The sequence below is a fragment of the Lepisosteus platostomus genome, chromosome 18 (assembly GCF_059453375.1).
Source record: "Lepisosteus platostomus isolate fLepPlt1 chromosome 18, fLepPlt1.hap1, whole genome shotgun sequence".
In the NCBI taxonomy this organism is placed as follows: domain Eukaryota; kingdom Metazoa; phylum Chordata; class Actinopteri; order Semionotiformes; family Lepisosteidae; genus Lepisosteus; species Lepisosteus platostomus.
In genome coordinates, this window is record NC_142628.1 from 8287571 (window position 1) to 8305884 (window position 18314).

Sequence of the window (18314 nt, forward strand, 5' to 3'; positions counted from 1 at the left end):
AGTGTACGGTCCCACTTGAATGCCTCATGTAGCTGTTTTATTCTGTTCTTAATAAATAATAAATCATTATTCAGAGAGGCATGGGACATTAAGTCACAAAAACAAACCTGAATTGATCCATTATCTCTCATGTGGAATAACTTACTAGCAATATTTTTCCATTTGCTTGTTTTTCTCATTAGTTCATATGATGTTTGCTAAGGATTGTCTTAAAAATGGAAGGACAGCTTTCAGTAGTAAAAGAAAACACACATAAGCACAGACGTCTGCTTCACTCCTCTTTTTTACTCTCAGATATTATAAATAGATTGAACTTTACCCATATTTACATTTAGAAAAAATCTTGAGTCTGACATATTCCAGCCTGTTAGCACTTCCTTATAATCATACAGCTTGATTTCAAAATAAACTTACTCTACAAACCTGAGACACTAGAAGAAAAATAAAATACAGCAGGAAAATATGTAAATGTTTGCTACACAGTAGCAAAAATGTATCAAGTAAAGAATGAACAGAATAGGGCGAAGTGTATAACCCTCAGATAAGGATTTCAACACATACTGTAATTATGGATTCTTTGCACAATATATTCTGAAATATGCATTAGGGAGTTCTTTTCTCATGAAATGCAGATTTTAATATCTGATTTATAAACACATTTATCCTAAAAAAAAGCTTGATATTCATCACATGATGTCATTAAGTAAAAAAGCAGGACATCAAGATGCTGTAAATTTCTTGTTTTGACATGATAGGATTAACATCTTCTTTGTTTTCTCAAAAATAAAAATGTGTTTAAAAGGCATAAACAGCAGAGAGTACCCTCTCTCTTTTCAACCCTTTCCAGTGCTGTATGTTGGCAATCGTTCGCTCAGATGAGGTAAGATTCCATCACAGAGTTGCTCCTGACAAGATGTTAGTGATTGTCCATCTTTGACCAGAGCACCTCTGGAGCACAAGTTGGAATCCAAATTCGTTGTCACTAGTTTCCATCAGCTCTAGACACCTTTTTGATTTCCTGTTCTGAATTGAACCTCCCTAGAAGACAAAAAAAACAGAAGTATTAAAAATTCTTCCACGTAAAGGGTGCGCTTTAGAAACATTTGACACTAACAAAATAACATTTGGTGTTTGGGTTCGACAAAGCTAGACTGTCACGTTGATAAATTGTAAGGCACAGAACTACATGAAAGCACTTCTGTTTAATAAGTATTATTATTGTTGTTGTTAGTGGTGCAAGGCAGTCATTCTACACCACAGCAGATTTAGTGGAGAAGTGAGAAACTGTTTCACCAACTAAATTAGAAGCGAACTTTAGGGAGGCCAGATTGTAGCAGCCCAAAGTGGAGTTTAACACGGATGCTGGGCAGTAGCTTTGGTGATTAAGTCATCAGGACCTTAGTTTAGGACAGCACTGAAATAGGAAGTTACTTGCTCAAAGAGCCATGTTGAGCTCTATGGCCCAGACATTGCTAGTTCACACCTGGGTAATGGGACTTGCTAGCTGTTACAGGGATACACCAAATGGTCGTGCACAACTGGCTGAGTGTCACTGGGATAGGGCTCTCTCAGCTGTCTGGGATGCAGCAGTGGCTTGCTGAGTGCCTGCAGACTTGTGATGAGGCAGTGAGAGACATTCTGCTCTATCGGTGCTCTCTCTCCTGCCAGCCTGTGAGAGGCTCTCTGTGAGAGATTGTGTCATGGCAAGTGACAAATGGCTTAACAGGTGGCACGGTGGAGGAGCATGTTTACAAGCCCCATTCTTGCCTAAATCATTGCAAGTGTTCTGGAAACGGGTGGCTATTCTGAATTGGGTGGGTATATGATAAATACAATTTGCAATGACAAATTTAGAAAACAATATTAAGAAGTTTGTGCAATGATCTACTTGAGAATCTTAAACTTGGGATCAATATGAATGCTGGAGGAATGCAATGACCTGTAATTTCTGGTCACTCGCTGGTTTAAGACAGCTGCTTGATTATATACCATACCACATAACTGTAATATTAATGGTTTACGTAAGCCAATTCAGGAGATTCAGGAACAGAGTGCAGGAAACAGAATACAAAAATAGGCTTCACCGATCTCTGTAATACTCTGGGTTAGTCTACAGTTTCAGCTTCTTTTTGTTTTCCAAGGGATCTTAACTGTAAACATTAGACATGCAAGATTACATTTATGAAATATACCAGATAACAGGCAATGAGTGCTAGAGTCTTCGTTTAATCTCCGGCGTATGACTTCTAAGTGTGCCCAGCAGGAGGCCTGTCTGTCTGAGCTTCTATTACTGCTTCTTCGAGTTGTCTGTTGAACCCCCTTTTTGACATGTGAAGTCAGTAGTATATCTTTGTGTGTGTCCATCATGTTGGAATTAATGGAAAATCAGAGGTTTCTGTGTGTGTATCAATGTGAGGACAAGATCTGTGAGAACATTCCACTGGGCATTTCCTCACCACATAAATGACCTTTGTTCTAGACCTCATGGCATAACCTTTTAAATGCAAAAGGGCAAAATGTTTGTTGTGGGTCACTTTTTCAGTGTGTACAGTTTGGAATAAAATAAAACAGGTGAGCACAAAAGAACGCAAAATAAGAAATTTAGTACAAAATATTCTACCAGATGTCTTGAGACACACTATAAAAGATGTTTCTCTGGAGTTCTGATGTGAGGGTTGAAGTTCTAGTTCCTTATTTTAACCCTCTCCATTTTCATCTCTGTTCAAAGACCCACTCCATGTGGCTGACACATAAAAGCATGACCCGAAGGCAGTTCCCAGCGATTTGAACAGCTGTTAGTCTCAGGCACACGAACTCTTTGCATTTCCCATAGCCGACTGGGCAGTTTCATCCAGCAAATGTTAATTCCCCTTTATTTGACGATGTGCTCATAGCATAGCATGACAGTTGCACCATTTGCAACTGTAATTCTCTGAAACTAAACACCTTAAGCTTGGCTCCCAGTTATCTTCCGTCTCCACAGTACTAGAAGCCCTCAAACCATGGCAGCTGTTTGATTTTAGCTTATCCCTTCTGAAAAACACTTGCAGGCTGAGTATCATCACTGTGCACTGCCAGCTGAGACTGGGTTTTGAAATGATTGTGATGTAATTTGTTTACCAAAGGGTAGGACGTTTTTTTAAGTATGCTTCAAAGTATAAAGTATGCAGGTTCCCAATCATTCTGACTGATTTACAGTAGGAATGACATCTGAACATCTTACATTATTCCTACACATGAGAAAAGTGTCTCTGATGCATCTTTTCCTTTTCATTACAACTGAATCTATGGGTTATGATATGACATGACAGCGATGGGTTTTGGGTTATGTTTTAGACACCTTGAGCAAGAAAAGGCACTTAAGGTTTTAGATTCTTGTGTTATTCAGCTAGAAGTCATGACGAAACTGATGGCTACTGCAACAAAGTCACACTCCCTTTGACTGAAGTAGAGAATATCAGAAAGAGCCTTAGAGGAGGTCACTTGATCCATTGTCCTCAGTTCTGTTCTCCATACTTACATAGACAACTCCTTAAAATTAAACCTGTGAATATCACCCTCAGAAAGCATTGGTATAGAGTAGGCAATCAGGTTGAGTCTGTGTGTCTTTGGTAGCTGGGAAGAAAGCACCTGGCTAAAACCCATGCAAACATGGGGTTGGACATGCAAAGTCCACAGAGACAAGAAGCTTGAGTTAGAACTGGACCCCAGGTCCTGAAGCTGTAAGGTCAAAATGACACCCACCATGTCACTGGACTGCCCTTGAGCTACACCATCAGACCTACACAGTTAACTGACTTATACTTCATGACTTCACGACAGCAGACCTGATCGTGTGAAACATTCTTTCTTTAGAAAGTTCAATAAGTTATAATGCATCATATATTCTAAAAGTACTTTTTTGTTCTGAAGATAGAGTATCAGCTCAAATTAAATCTGAAAAATCATTACTATTCATTCATCGCATTTATTCATCAGCTAAAAAAGATGCCACGTCTGTCTCTTTGAATTAAGGGGGGCAAATGGAGAGTGCCAAACTCTCAGAGAATGTACTGTAACCATGCCTCATTTCATAATCTCAGTACGAAAAGAAGCTATAAACAAACGTGAAACCTGAATTCTTCATAGAAAGAATCACTACCAAGAGAGTGGCCTTATTGTTTTCAGAGTCAGTATGAATAACAGCAATAAAAACTTGATAACTGAATAAAATTAATTGCATTCATACAGTATTATTTATCTCAAAGCATCTTCACACTTAAGAGGGGACACTGTGTTCACTATTGAAGAGTAGCCCCACCTGTAAAAAGTGAAAACATCTGATTCGTTGTGTAGCCTTACCTTCCATCTTTAGAAAAAGCCAATGTTAAGGAGAATATATTCACAGATTAAACTAACAGATTTTACACAGTTTTGTCTTTAACACCTACAGTTTAGGTTGTTCTCTGTTCATACCTCTTGCTTGTTTGCTGTCAGTTCTCATTTGTCTTTAAAGAGCCCTCTTGTTCAGAGTTTTAATGAGCTAGAAAGTAAAACAGCTTCAAAACCCTTCTACAGTATGTCTTTGAGATTGGAAAGCCTTTCCACCCTGGAGATTTAGACTTAAAAAGAATTAGCTTTTTATTCCATTCTTTCTTTTTTGTCTCAAGAATGTAAATATATTTTGAGAAGCATAGCCCTCTGTATAGATAAACTACATTTTTTATTCTCTTGATTTTTTAATAAGTGTTCTAGAAAGAATAGGTCTAAATGACACAAAAAATATAATTGTGGCACACCTGAGTCATCGTCAAAGAGCCTCACAGTGTCTGGTCAAAGGTGTGGAGATTTAAATTAAAAGTTTGGATGAATCAGCCTATGTAATTAATATCTGTCAGCCCAACACAGTATTACATACAGTATATCTCAAAAGAGTTAAAAAAAAATTAAAACAGTTGTTAGTGCTAGATAATCCTTATGGGTGTGTTTCCCATAGTAAAAATAAATCTGTGCTCTTTGTATAGTATTAACACACCTCTTTCCTAGAGTTATGTTCTTTTGGGTGAAACAGCAAGGGAGTATAGACATGTAAACTAACAAACCAGAAATAATTGATAATCAAATGGCCTTTCTAGTCTTCCTTTCCAGCGCATTAACCTCCGTGTTCTGTATATTTTTGCTTATGGGGAATTCTCTGATTTTAAATAAAGATAATTAAACCAATTAGGAAGCGAGAGTCATTAATGAATGAAAGCTCTGATACTATTATAAGGATTGTTTTGCACTTGCGAACTACAGTATCACAAAGAGCATATTTCCATGCTAATATCAATGAGGAGATTCCTTGTATAAAATGAAAAGCCAGACCATACTCTAAATGGAGTGGTAGGTGCTCCAGGGCAGTGAATACAAGCCAAGAGGGAGATGCACAATGTGATTTGTGCTTGTGCTCAGTGCATATGTGTAAAACTCTCGGTTGACCTTGTACTAGATTGGCTCATCCCTAAATAAAACAAATAATTGTTTTTTCTATCTATAGAATGATGAACATTTACAAAATAAAAACTACAGGATACAATACCTTATATGTGGGTGTTTAGAAAAATAAAATTTGTATGATAACCCAAATATTCCTTACCCATAAAGACTCTTATTAAAGACCCAGTGGTAGTTTGTCAGAAATGCGCTATCCAGTGTGGACCACCTGTACCATGTGGTGAAGCTTATTGCATTGGGATAATGCCAGTACATCTGAATTACCATAGCTCACTGTACAAACGCAAGGTAAAATCCATTGCAGATGACCTTATGGAGATGTTACACTTAAACATCACTTTTAGAGTTATCTCAAGCTAGGTTTGTCTTATAGTGCCATTCCATTTGACCACCATTAAGAAAATGATAATTTCTTAAATATATTCTTGTGTATTTTAGCCTTACAAAGTAATTAGATCTTCATAAGCTTTATATTATAAACCATTGAGACAATTAGGATAAGACAAATGTATAACAAAAAAAGACATAAAATATTTGGATTATGTAATTAACAAAATGATCCAACAGTAAGTATATTTGTGTGAAAAGGTCTGTGAACAAATTCAGTAACAGGTGGTACCTCCTTGAGCAGCAAAGAATTCAACTTGATGTTCCCTGTAACTGTTTATCAATGTCGCACATCAAATTTAATTAATTTTGACCCATTCTTCCTTACAGAACAGCTTCAAGTCAGTGACATCTGAGAGCTTTCTTCCATGAATAGCTCACTTCTGGTCCTATCATAACACTTCAATGTGGTTTAGGTCTGGGCTTTGACACTTCCATCCAAATTGCAAAATTTCTTCTTCAGACATTTTTGTTTTAGATCTGCTTGTATATTTAAGATCATTGTCTTGCTGCAAGACCCCCTTTTAGCTCAGCTTCAGCTGATGAATGGATGACCTGCCATTCTCCTCCTGAATTTGCTGAAGCAATGCTGAATTCATGGCTTCATCAATGATGGCAAGCCATCCAAGTACTGAGGCAGCAAAGCAGCCCCAAAGCATGATTCTCGCAGGGAGTATTCATGATACTCCTCACCCCCAACAGTCAAGCACTTGCTCTGAGTTGTAGCTTGGGGAATCCTGGCCACGCCCGATCTAGGTTTAAACTAGTAGCATCTGGGAGCTCAGTAAGTGCTCAGACCATGTGCTCTACTGGTTGAGCCTCTAGTAAGTTTCCAAAAGTGAGCTAATTTAATTAAAAAGAACATCCTTCTTTTTTTTTCTTATCGGCTTATCCAGTACACAGTCCCAGTGTGAAGCTGGACTGCTAACTAGGCAAGCAGTGGCAGCAAAGCAAGACAGACCCTGGACAGGATGCCAGGCCATCTCAGTAAAAAGAAAATATTATTTTAATAACACTTTGTGATTCACACTTAACTTTACCTTTTCCTGCCTCAGACTTTGATTATAAAACTACCTCAAGAGGATTTGAACTTTAAAACAAAACCTTCACAGGGCAATTAATATTAGTATTATTCTTGAGATGCCTCTTACAGTACATGGGCCATACTTTGTAAATATAATAATGATAATGAAAGCAACTAACTGAATGTTCTGTGAAATTATCTTGACCATTTAAGCGGCCTGCTGTGGCTCTGAAGCAAGTTTTTCACAGTCCCTGCCATTCCTGTAATGAATGGCTGGTAATACAATGTGCAAAAACCTTTCACTTGAAACACATTTCCCAGTTACCGTATAACAGTCCTGCAGGTATCAAATGTTATTTTTCCTTTTAGTTCTAAAACCAATTTCAGGAACATATCTTAACAAAAGAAACTGTTCCAAAGCGACAAGATGATGACAATGCAGTGCATCCAAAAGTACATAAAAGGAGGAAAGCACCACACCATTTTATTCTTATTATTATTCTTAATCCTTCAATTAACTGCTTCTTCGAAATCAGGGCAGCAGGGGTTTATTCTTAATACATACCTGTACTGTATTTTAAATTAGTGTATTTTGAGAGCAATTGAGGTAATATTCTGATAACTTCATTTCCTCAGGGAGCTGAATGTCCTTCATCTGAAATTAATACTTACTGTACGTGTAAATAATTATTGCTACCATATATGCTCAAATTGATTGTTGACTTTTAAAATTAAGGTTTTTGTAGTGACTTTAAAAAATGTGCTGTCTTCACATTTGTTCTACAAAGCAGGAATTTTTAATCTTTTTTGACAGAAGACCTCTTTGCAAGATATCACTTTCCTCAGGCACACCAATTAAATTAGGTCTGTAATTATTACAAGTAATTATAAAATCTTAAACATTGAACAAAAGATCCACCATAACTACTGTTAGTATTGGCAGTTTACAATGCTAGATGTGGGATGATGTTTATGTTATGGGTTATGTTTTTAAGAACCAGACATCCCACAGCCCGTATTAAAAAATCCAGCTTTAAAGGATTTTTTATTTTGATAATTCCCCAAGAGGTCCATACAGTTTTAGCCGGTGTGTGGGCCTACGCATGACCAGCAAAATAAAGAAATTGGAAAAAAAAAGAGCAGAAGTAACATATGTTCAGGCGGTCACATCCTGGCACAGATTAAATTGCTCTGGTTTGGCGCCATCAGGATTGCATTACGGGAGGTGAAGACGCGATAGTGGCTTGCAGGCCCAACACGCACCGTTTTCAGAGGCGGTGAGAAATGTTTTCACATTTCTGCAGGCCTGGGAGCTTGACCCATCAAGGGTGTGAGGGAGGAAGAGGAACGCGTGGCGCTTCGAAGCAAAGTTAGAAAACACATAGATTTCAGTGAATGAAAGAGAGATCGTTGCCACATGAGAGAAGAAATGTTCTGTAATAATACCCTCTGTTTTATTCTGTGAAATAGAGAGCTTCTGACTGGAGGGGGGAGCTGCTTGTTAAATCAGTAGCTTCTGGAATGACTCCACGCGAGGCAGTAGGCAGCGGTTTCGAAATTGTGTGCCGGGCGAGGCTTGCAGTGATAGTTTGCATGTCAGCGTTCATCAGTTCTGCTACAGCGCACCTGTCTCTGATGGGACGAATTGTAAGGCATATTCTTCAGCCTAAGAAAATGGCTACTCTCTGATGAAGTTACAGCATTTTCAGAGAAAGGCATGCTTCTCAATAATAGCTTCATCCTCCAGTGAATTAATAATCTGGTGCTGCCCCCTTTGTTATTTGCATAAAATAATAATGGAATCCGTGCAAAACCATTTGTTGAAAACCGAGACCTGAAATCTGCTGATCTCATGGCACAGCTAAAATGTATGTAATATTTGTGGTTAGCAATAAACTGCTTTAAAACATACCAGATATGCAGCTGAAAAGATTAATTTAATGATTATTCCAGTCGAGGGAGAGAGATCAATTTCGCAGATCTCAAATCTTAACTTCTAGTTCTCAAGTTATTTAAAATGACTTTACATGTGTAAGACGCCAGACTGTGGAGTGTTTTACAATAAATCATTTTTGTATCGCACTTCTTCAGATCGGTCTAGTCGACTGTTCTACTATTTACTGGTCTAGTTTCTGTGTCAGAAGTAAAAAAAAAATAGCAAAAAGATTGCACTGCTTTCTCATTTTCAGCCAAGTTGTTAAAGTTGGCAGTGTCATCGCTCAAGGAATGGCTGGATTAGAGTTTGGGACTGATTGCTTATGAACAGCCAGACAAACAAAATGGGCCAGATGGCCACCTCCTCTCCTTTGTAATGTAATGTTCTTGAATGAGTGCTGCTTGAGTTTGTTATTTTTTTGCTCACAAAATGTTTAAATAGTAGTACATTGTTAAATACAAAAATGGGACCTGTTAATCACCATTATGCATCCAAAAAGGCAGAGCTAAATCACTGCAATACTGGGCGTTAGTCTGTACTTGTCTAAAGCAATGCACCCAGTCCTGCTGGACCTTTAATACCTTGCATACAGGGCTTTTCTGAGTGAAGGTTTGGCTCTACGATCTAGGGTTCGAGCCTGGCACATTAGTCCAAACTCTAACGTCTAGGGAATAGTGAGCAGGGGCTCTTTCTCTCTGCCAGTGATATGGCAGTGCCTGTGGGCACCTGGTCACTTCCAGGGATGCAGTGGGGCTGTGAGGGATGCTCCCCAATCGGCAGAGTGACATGTTAAAAGACGAGTGTTTCGAATCTGGTCAGTTCTACACTTCAGGTCTGTCCCGTGTGTGCGGTCTTTGTGTTTGTAGCTGTGAGCTAAGATGTAAATAAAAATAGGGGTATTCCAAATCAGGTCAGCACGACAAAACATAATGGGCAGTTCTGATTTATTAGAAAATTTAGAATTGCCCGATCACACATGCAAAGAAGGGGGCACTTTAAAGAAGTATGAAGTACTACACATAATATTATTCACTTATTTGAGTAGTGATTCCCAATGTACATACTTAAGTCTAAGCCTCCTGCCCAAAGTGATGTCTGTTTGCTTGGTCAGGGGGGCATATCATGTGGGTTATTTTATGGTGCCATCTTCTGCACTTCCAGGGTTGATAAAAAATAATGCAATATATTTTCTCTTCTTTGACATTAATATAGATGGCTTCTTGAGAAATAGTCTAACTGAATTCATGTCTGAGATATCTCTGTATCCACATAGTCTTGCCCTGAGATATGATTTTTGACTTATAATCTAATTGCAGTCTTAAGTTACATCCTGCTAGCATTATCCAAAGTCACAGAATAATGTGTTTTTCTACATCCCATCCACTGACATGGCCATTAGTTTTGACAGACTTACATTCTGGCTTGACTAATTTATGACTCTACTGTGCCTTTGAGCATCTGTGCTATTATACAGCTTTAGAATTTATATACAGTATCTAGAAATCTCCACTGGAAATTTATGTCAGCTTAAAACCTTACAATTTGGCTCATTTAAACCTTCTGACTTGTAAACAACTTTACAGCTGATGGAGAAAAAACACCCCGTCATTTTTAGGTAGCGTGAGAAAGTTTTCAAAGCAAATGTGGACTCCTTGACACTTTTGTGTAAACATAACATGATTCATTCATTTGTTTTGAATAACCCTTAATGGGTTAGCAAATAGCGTGTCTTCTTAATGAGACACTAAATCAACAGTGAAACACAAACAAGAAGACACAAATGGCAAATAAGGCAAAGTGCGTTTAAAATTGAGAACAGGAGACACTTTCATTATTCCAGTGGGAGATGGGAACTAGTTACCCAGCCGTATTGTTGAAGCTGATAGATTGGTTAGATCAGAGTTCTTGAAAACATGTCTGGATGAGATCCTCTGATCAATTAGCGACTCACAAAATGACAAGTTACATCGACCAACATCTTAGTTTTAACATTTCTTATGTACTTAACAGTCAAGCTCACTGACAATCACGGTAAAGTGCCTTGTGGTATCCTAATGAGTCAGAGGCAAATCTTTAAATCTTCATGATCCTGGACCAAATAACTTAGAACGTCTGCATTATTTTCCATGAAATCTTCGCTGGAAATATGATTGGAATTTTTATAGCCATTGAATAGGGTTTTGGCTTTTTGACACCTGGTCGATATTCAATTTAGCTTCATTTGCTGCTATTTCTTACCTGAGTAAACAGCCAGTATAGCTTCATCCTCTTTGCTTTGGCATAGCTGCACTCAATCAGCCTAGGCCTGCTGTTGACATCCACCAGACATTTGTTGTCATCATCATCGATGGTGGGGCTCAGGACACCTACATGGAACTGCTGGGTACTGGTGTAATAAACGTTCTGGAATGAAAGAACACGCAGAATTAATATTTTGTAACAAAATACACAGCAAGCAGCAGAAACACGCAGGCATGTTAAAAGGTGTATTTATTTTTTGTTTCTGTATTACACCACGGCAACAATACAGGATAGCAAACCATAGCTACAAGTAGTAACAAAATAAAGGCCAACATAATGTATGTTACTTGTTTAGTTTCAAGTTTACAATATTCTGGGCGGATAATTTCAAAAGACCTCTTGATGGGGAAAAGCTGAATGAGTACACACATTATGTATATACATGTACACTGTAAATGATGAAGAAAGTCTTTTATATCCTTCATATTATAAAGGAAAGGAAAACATAGTCATCTGCTAAAACTGAGCTAAACAGTTTTTTTTTCTGCCAGAACCCTGGTTTCAACATAAATATTTTACTCTCTTGTGTCCCACGAAGTATCCAATGGCCACATTAACAGGCCACAAGCACATACTCTGGTGTGTCAGTTTCTTTCCAAAGTCATGAGTCTTTCTCATGAGACATGACTTGCATGGCAAACGCGAGTTCCAGTACATTGTCAGCGCCAGCAGCTTCGGCTTCTGGACGCTAGACTTAAAAAAACTACATTGATTCGAGCAGGGTCAAATTTGCTAACACAAAGATTGTAAACAGCTGATATGAAAAAATCTCATGAGAACAACCCCCAAAATCTAGATTTAAAAACACATTCCCAATCTAAAGCTTTTCCCAGAATTGCCTTTTGATATTCCTGATGTTCCGAATTCATCATGAATAAATACATATTCAGTAGAACAAGGAAAACAGAGGAAAGAGACCAGTTAGGAAACTCTGATTATAATATATTTGGGATAGATATGCAGCTCTTGCTTAACTAATTTGTAGTACTGTACTTCAAAAACATCTCAACAAAATTCAAGGATGGGCACACACATTACATTTAGCGTAGGCAGGTGCAGAGTCTTCAGGTAAGCAAAACATAAACTAAACACTTTAAGAAGAAGGTAATTATGAAAAAGACTTGGATGTTTCCATCTTCATTTACTGAAGAAGAGGAAGCAATACAAAGGCAAACAGAACAGAATGTTAGGATACAGTATGAGGTTTCACTAACAGGAATCTGTAGCGATCTGTTTCGATTTAATTCTGCTTCTACTGTATAAGTAAAGTTACAAACGTTCAGTGAGCATTTCTCACGTTTGATTGATAACTCGAAAGACACACCCCTCTAAGATTTCCCTTCTAAAATCACATTATAAACTACACAAAAGGCAATTCATATTTAAGGGGAATCTTTGAAAATTTAAGTTCAGGCTCTCGGTTTTAACAATGGCTAATCAAATAATTGCAGCCAAAGCACGCTTTTTTACTGGAGATTTCTAACTTAATATTAAGATAAATATTTCTGACAGGTTTGATCCTTTCTCCCTCATTCTACTCCAGGCAGCTTAATTTTCTGAGTGGCTTAACCTGTCAAAGCAGTTCAGAGCACAAGCATTTAAGACCTAATAATAGATTCACCATAGAAAGGGGCTCAAAAATTCATGATACCTTTAAGCTGTGTTCCAGCTATATATTAAATCCTTTATTAGCCATGTGTTTTCTTGATTTTTTAAATTATCTTACAGAGAGAGGCACGGCTGAATGATTGACATTATCTTGTCTGTTGACTTGCAGTCAGTTTCTATTAGTTTTCACCAGCTGAGATATATATTCTGTCATACCGATAATAAAAGTTAAAATACAAAATCATGAAGCCTGACCTAATGGTATTGCTCCACGTACATTTTTTTGCGAGCAAACAATATTACAGCTGCTGTAAAACAATATAAATAATATAGTTAAACAATATCAATAATAAATAGGTTTGTATCAGTTTTTTAAAATTTAATTAGAGCAGGTTAAATATATCCAAAGTAAATTAAGTACCCTGTATCCCTAACCTAGAAATATAAATCACAAGATTAAGAAGTTTGAATATGAGGATAGGTTCACTGGATTACCTATAGACTATACTGTATGTCATTTATTACCGGGTAACTTTACAGCTGTTCGAACACTACAGCCCACTGAAAGACAGACCAGATTGTTGTTAGTTTGAATTCCCTATCTTGAAATAACACACACTAAGCCAGGGAGACATTCTACTTGAAGAATATTGCAATGTGAATGACATGCTAGCTTTAGAAAGAAACAAGCTTAATTGCATAATTGAATGATCTGCATAAAGCTTTGGTACAATAAGTGCATAAATACTTCAGCTGTGTGGAATTTCATATCTTTTCCCCTTTCCCTAGCTGTTTTAAACTGTGAAGGTATGCACCTGATCAGAAGAATAGGGCCAGGCTTGCAATATCATATGGTTTTAGACACTGTGTAATCCAGAATGATTCATATATAAGACTATAGGAATGGAATAAAAGTGATACTGCCCATGCAAATATACTGACAAGATGGGTAAAGGTTGTCCAACAAATTAAGTGTTTTGCAATCATTCACTGCACAAAATCATTCAGCTCCTGCAGAGCTTCTGTGGATACTGAGTATGAGAGATGCATTCCCCATGCCACTGCATTATACATACTGTGGATTTGTGCCTGTCACAGTTCTCCTGCACAAGGAATAATGACTGACTCAAGTACCGGTGAAGGAGCTCATTAATGTTGATTAGTCTCCGATCAGTTTTTGGCAGACACTCCTGATTGTTTATTGAGCATCATTGTGAACTGAAATCCCTTAGGACCACATTTTTCAAGGTCAACCAAAAGAAACGGATTTAGTAGATGTGCTTAACTTCTACCCACCGCAATATAAAAAAGTCCTAGTTTCATTTATCTGGCACAATAGAAGATAAAACAGCTCTTGCAGATTGCAGCAATTTACATAGAGACCTTTCATGCATTTGAAATGAAAATGCACATCAGCACAGTCAGCTTTAATGGAGCTCCGGTACTCAGAATGTTGTAGACACCTGGATGTAGTGATGGAAGCAGAGGCCCTGGTCAAAGAGCTGTTGTATTCAACAGCTGGCATCTGCAGCTTGTCCCTTCCAACCATTCCCCTGCATAGTTAATGCAGCTGTTTGCAAACAAATTAATGCACAAGCTTCCAGAATATGAAATGTGTGCAGCTCAGGTATAATTAGTGCCAGGATTTCATGTTTAATTCACAGAGATGGCACGGAAATTAATTTCATATTCAACAAAAGCATCTAAAGCAATACAGCATACACATATTCTTTGCTGCATTTTAATTGGTCTCACGAAACATCAAGCTCCGTTCATTGGCAGTTGTCAACATGTATTATTAATTCAATTGGCTGAGGCTTTGTCCAAAACTTTTATTTGTACTTGTTTATACAGCTGGGCAAAGTACCTTTTCTAGGGCAAAGTACCTTACCTGCAGTGCCCAGTGTTTGGCCCACAACATTCTAGTTAAAATTGCAGGGGTCCGACAACTCCTGCAGACTTCTGCCTCAAACCACATTAAACCACATTAAAGTTTTTTTTACTGAATAGTGATCCATTGCAATGATTCACGAGAACAAAGTGAGTCTCACCCAGTGTTAACGGCACATTAGCTCAGAGGTGTAAGTGAGAAAGAAAGTCTGGAGCAGAAAAGGTTTGTATCTTTAGAAGAGGGCAAGAGAAACCAAAACATAATTAGACATTTTATGCAGGTAATCAAATACTTTCTTGTGTGGGGAAAAAATATATATATAGAGTGTACTGTTTATTCATGACCCCTGCTGTGTGAAGCAGTCTACTTTTCTTGAAATATTACCAGAGTTCTGCACAGTTTGTGGAAATTTTATGTCAAGCCAGTAAATTACCAAAGGATCTGAAAGTAATATTGCTTCATTATTTTTCACAGGAGGTTTTGACAAGTGTCAGAGCTACCACAGGATCCTGATGTACATTTCAGTCAAGATGCACTTTGCTAATAAATTATCATTATTATTTATGGCCTTTATAAGGAGTGCAGCTCATACCAAAGGATAATTAGTTTAAAAGATTTTTAAAGAGTAGTTCTTGGGACTTGCAGGCTACAACACATTGTTTTGCTAACAAAATAATAATGTGCATAGTAAATATAATAATAAATATGCACATTACTAAGGAAAGATTTTGAGTTGAAATCTAGGTGGAACATTTGACCAATTTATCAATTAAAAATGTTCCAGAAAGGAACATTGAAAACAGTTTTGCTGGCTGCAGCTCGTGAAGTCAGATTTTGCCGTGGCACTTCATCTGGAGAAGTTAACCTTTTTACAAGCCTTGGGTTCCATCCCTGTGAAATACCTGCAGAGTTTTTCTTTTGCTTTTGTTGTCAATTACATTCAATATTTAGACGGAAAGAAGCCGTTCCTTTTACTCTGCATACAAAAGTGCATTGTGAGAACAGTTCTTTCTAATCAAGGTCAGAGCCCACAGATATGCCCTCATCCAGTAAAATTTAATCAGGGAGACTTGGACAGTATTTACGGAATTAGAATGAATGGGCTAGAAATCACAAAGAATAATGTGAAAACAGATAAAGAGAGACATGGAAAATATATATTTTTTTTAAATTGGTGTTTGGGTACTCTGCTTTCAAGCTGTCTGAAAAGCTCTATATCCAGTCTTGCGTGATTGTAATGTAAGATATTAGAAAGCTGTTGTATTTTTTAAAAAAAAGCCATTTAGGAATAAACAATGGAGCACTTTAATTTAGTGTTTTTTACTATGGGATCTGTTTCTTACTAGTTTTAGTCCTTTATTATTGTAGGTCTGTGCTTATTAAAATCCACAGAATATGAAAGCACTCTAAACCTTCATGCTCCCCAGAGCGTATCAGGGGACAGGTGTTGGTTGAGGCAAGAAGGAAATTAGCTTTAATTAATAGAGTGTGTCACTGATTATATTTATTGCATGGTTATGCTTAATAAGAATCTAATGTTCATTCTGTCTGGTAGAGACAAATTTGTAAGAATACGTTGCAAGTTTTTCATTCATAGCTGTTTAGTTTTATTTATTTGGGCATTCAGATCTCCCCTCACTTCCAGTACATTCATAAAAACGATAAAATCAAAGCAGTTTTGACTAGATGCTCTTCTTTACAGGTTTGCATTAGAAAATAAACCTGCATCCTCACCTCGAATTCTGACTTCATGATCTCCAGTTAAGAGAGAGTTTAGAGTTTAGAGATGCTAAATATTTATAATGATGGTATTTCATGTGTCTGACATGCAAAAACGATTTTATACAAATTTATTCCTCATAAGTCGGACTGAATAATGCAGCTAGACATTTGGGTATTTAATCTGTTTTTTCTAAAATTTAAACTGTTTTGCTGGTGATACTGTTAGGTCTTTAATTCACCAGCAGCTATATCACCTAGGTGTGAGAATGGTCAGTACCTGGATGGGAGACTCCTGAGAAAACTAAGTTGCTGCTGAAAGAGGTGTTAGTGGGACCAGTAGGGGGTGCTTACCCTGCGGTCTGTGTGCGTTCTAAAGGCCCAGTATAGTGACGGGGACACTATAGTGTAAAAAAGGTGCAGAGTCCAGAAAATCCCTATATAAGTGCAAGGAATTTATTTATTTATTTGGACACCTCAGAGCTCTCCTCTCTAATGTTAAGACCCCCCCAAAAAAAATTCTTAAACAATTTCGTAAACCATCCCAGATCTCCAAAGCCCACTGTAAACACTGCTCCTTGCAGACGATTATCTCATCAATATCTTGTCATTGCTTAGGGCCATGGGAACGCCTATGACACTGTACACAGCTCACCAAATCTATACTACTAGTGTATTGTGGAGATTGGAATAGAACAGCACTGTAGATGTCAAGTCCAGATCTTAATGAGTTAAAATAATTGCTAGAAGGTCAACACTGCATTATGAAATGGGTGAAAGTTTGAATTCTGGAAGTTATTTCTGAAATAATGCAGAATTAGAAACACTTTTAGGACCCATAAACCATTTTTTAAATTACAGCCTACAAAAATCCTTAAAAAACGATTATTACATACAGCGTACTATATGAAAAGCTCGCTGAAAAGGATAACTGACAAGTTATCACAGTCTTAAATTTTTCAGCATAAAGACTGGAGAAACTTGCATTCCACTAGTTTTGTACTTTTTCAGGCAAGTATTTGATCTCTGCTTCACAATTGTTTGTTTCATTTATATCAGTCCCATGAATATTATATATCCTGCTATTAAAGGTTTTGAAACATATCATTTGTCTTTCTTGCACTGTGATGGCCATCACTGTAGATTTGCACAAAACTGAATTCTCATTTCTTTTGCAGATTTGTTTTACTATTTTGTAGTACAAGGGATAAGCACAGAAATAGCACAACCCTCGGTAGAAAAAAATGATATCCACTTCATTTGCTGCAAATCTTCGAATCTCAAAGCCTTATGTCTTCAGATAAAAACAACATCTGAGCACAAAAATCATTAGTTTGCCAATAAGAAATTCAAATTGAGTAACTGAATTATTCACATTCATTTGTTTCTTAAAATAGGATGTTGCACTTCAAAAGATAAAGGTACTGTATGCCGACAGCATGAACAACAAAATCCATAGATATGCTTATTACTGAGAACTCTGTAAGTCAACAAAAGTGATCATCAATGAAGTAAAGCAAAGTCAAAGTCATGTTTTCAAGTTTATGTACAGTGAAGTCATTGCTGTTTTTTCAGCAATGTTCAATTCTAATTCAACAGGCCAGGGGAGGGTCAAGGCAAGACAGAGACTATCCTAGGGGGTAGAGTGCAAAAAGAGGACACACCTGTTTTCCCCTTGGACTGGACGCCAGTCCATCACAGCAGCCACAGAGAAAAGGCCAATATAGAATAGCCAGTCCGATCTAGTTAGCATACTTTTGAGAGACTGGAGGAAAATGGCGCACCTGGAGATAACCCACACAGACATGGGGAGAACATGTGAACTCTAATCAGACAGATGCCTAACGCTGCAACCAACTTGAGGGCCCTGGAGCTGTGAGCCTGCATTGTTAACTACAATGCTGACATACCTGCCTTGCACTGTATAATGAGACACAACATCAACACTTCCTTGTCTCTCAACGGTATTCAAA

At 37.5% G+C, this 18314-nt stretch overlaps 1 protein-coding gene across 2 annotated transcripts in view; it reads right to left on the reverse strand.

Annotated features, from left to right (window-relative positions):
• Positions 1-265: 265 nt before the first annotated feature.
• galnt18b (UDP-N-acetyl-alpha-D-galactosamine:polypeptide N-acetylgalactosaminyltransferase 18b) overlaps positions 266-18314 on the reverse strand; it is a 132610-nt gene continuing 114561 nt past the window's right edge. For both annotated transcript variants that reach the window (XM_088610883.1, XM_088610882.1), the window contains exons 10-11: positions 11061-11225; positions 266-1038 (exon numbers count right to left, since the gene is read on the reverse strand). In XM_088610883.1, the coding sequence (XP_088467009.1) occupies positions 892-1038; positions 11061-11225 (312 nt within the window). In that variant the 3' untranslated portion in view covers positions 266-891. The remainder of the gene's footprint in view (positions 1039-11060; positions 11226-18314) is intronic.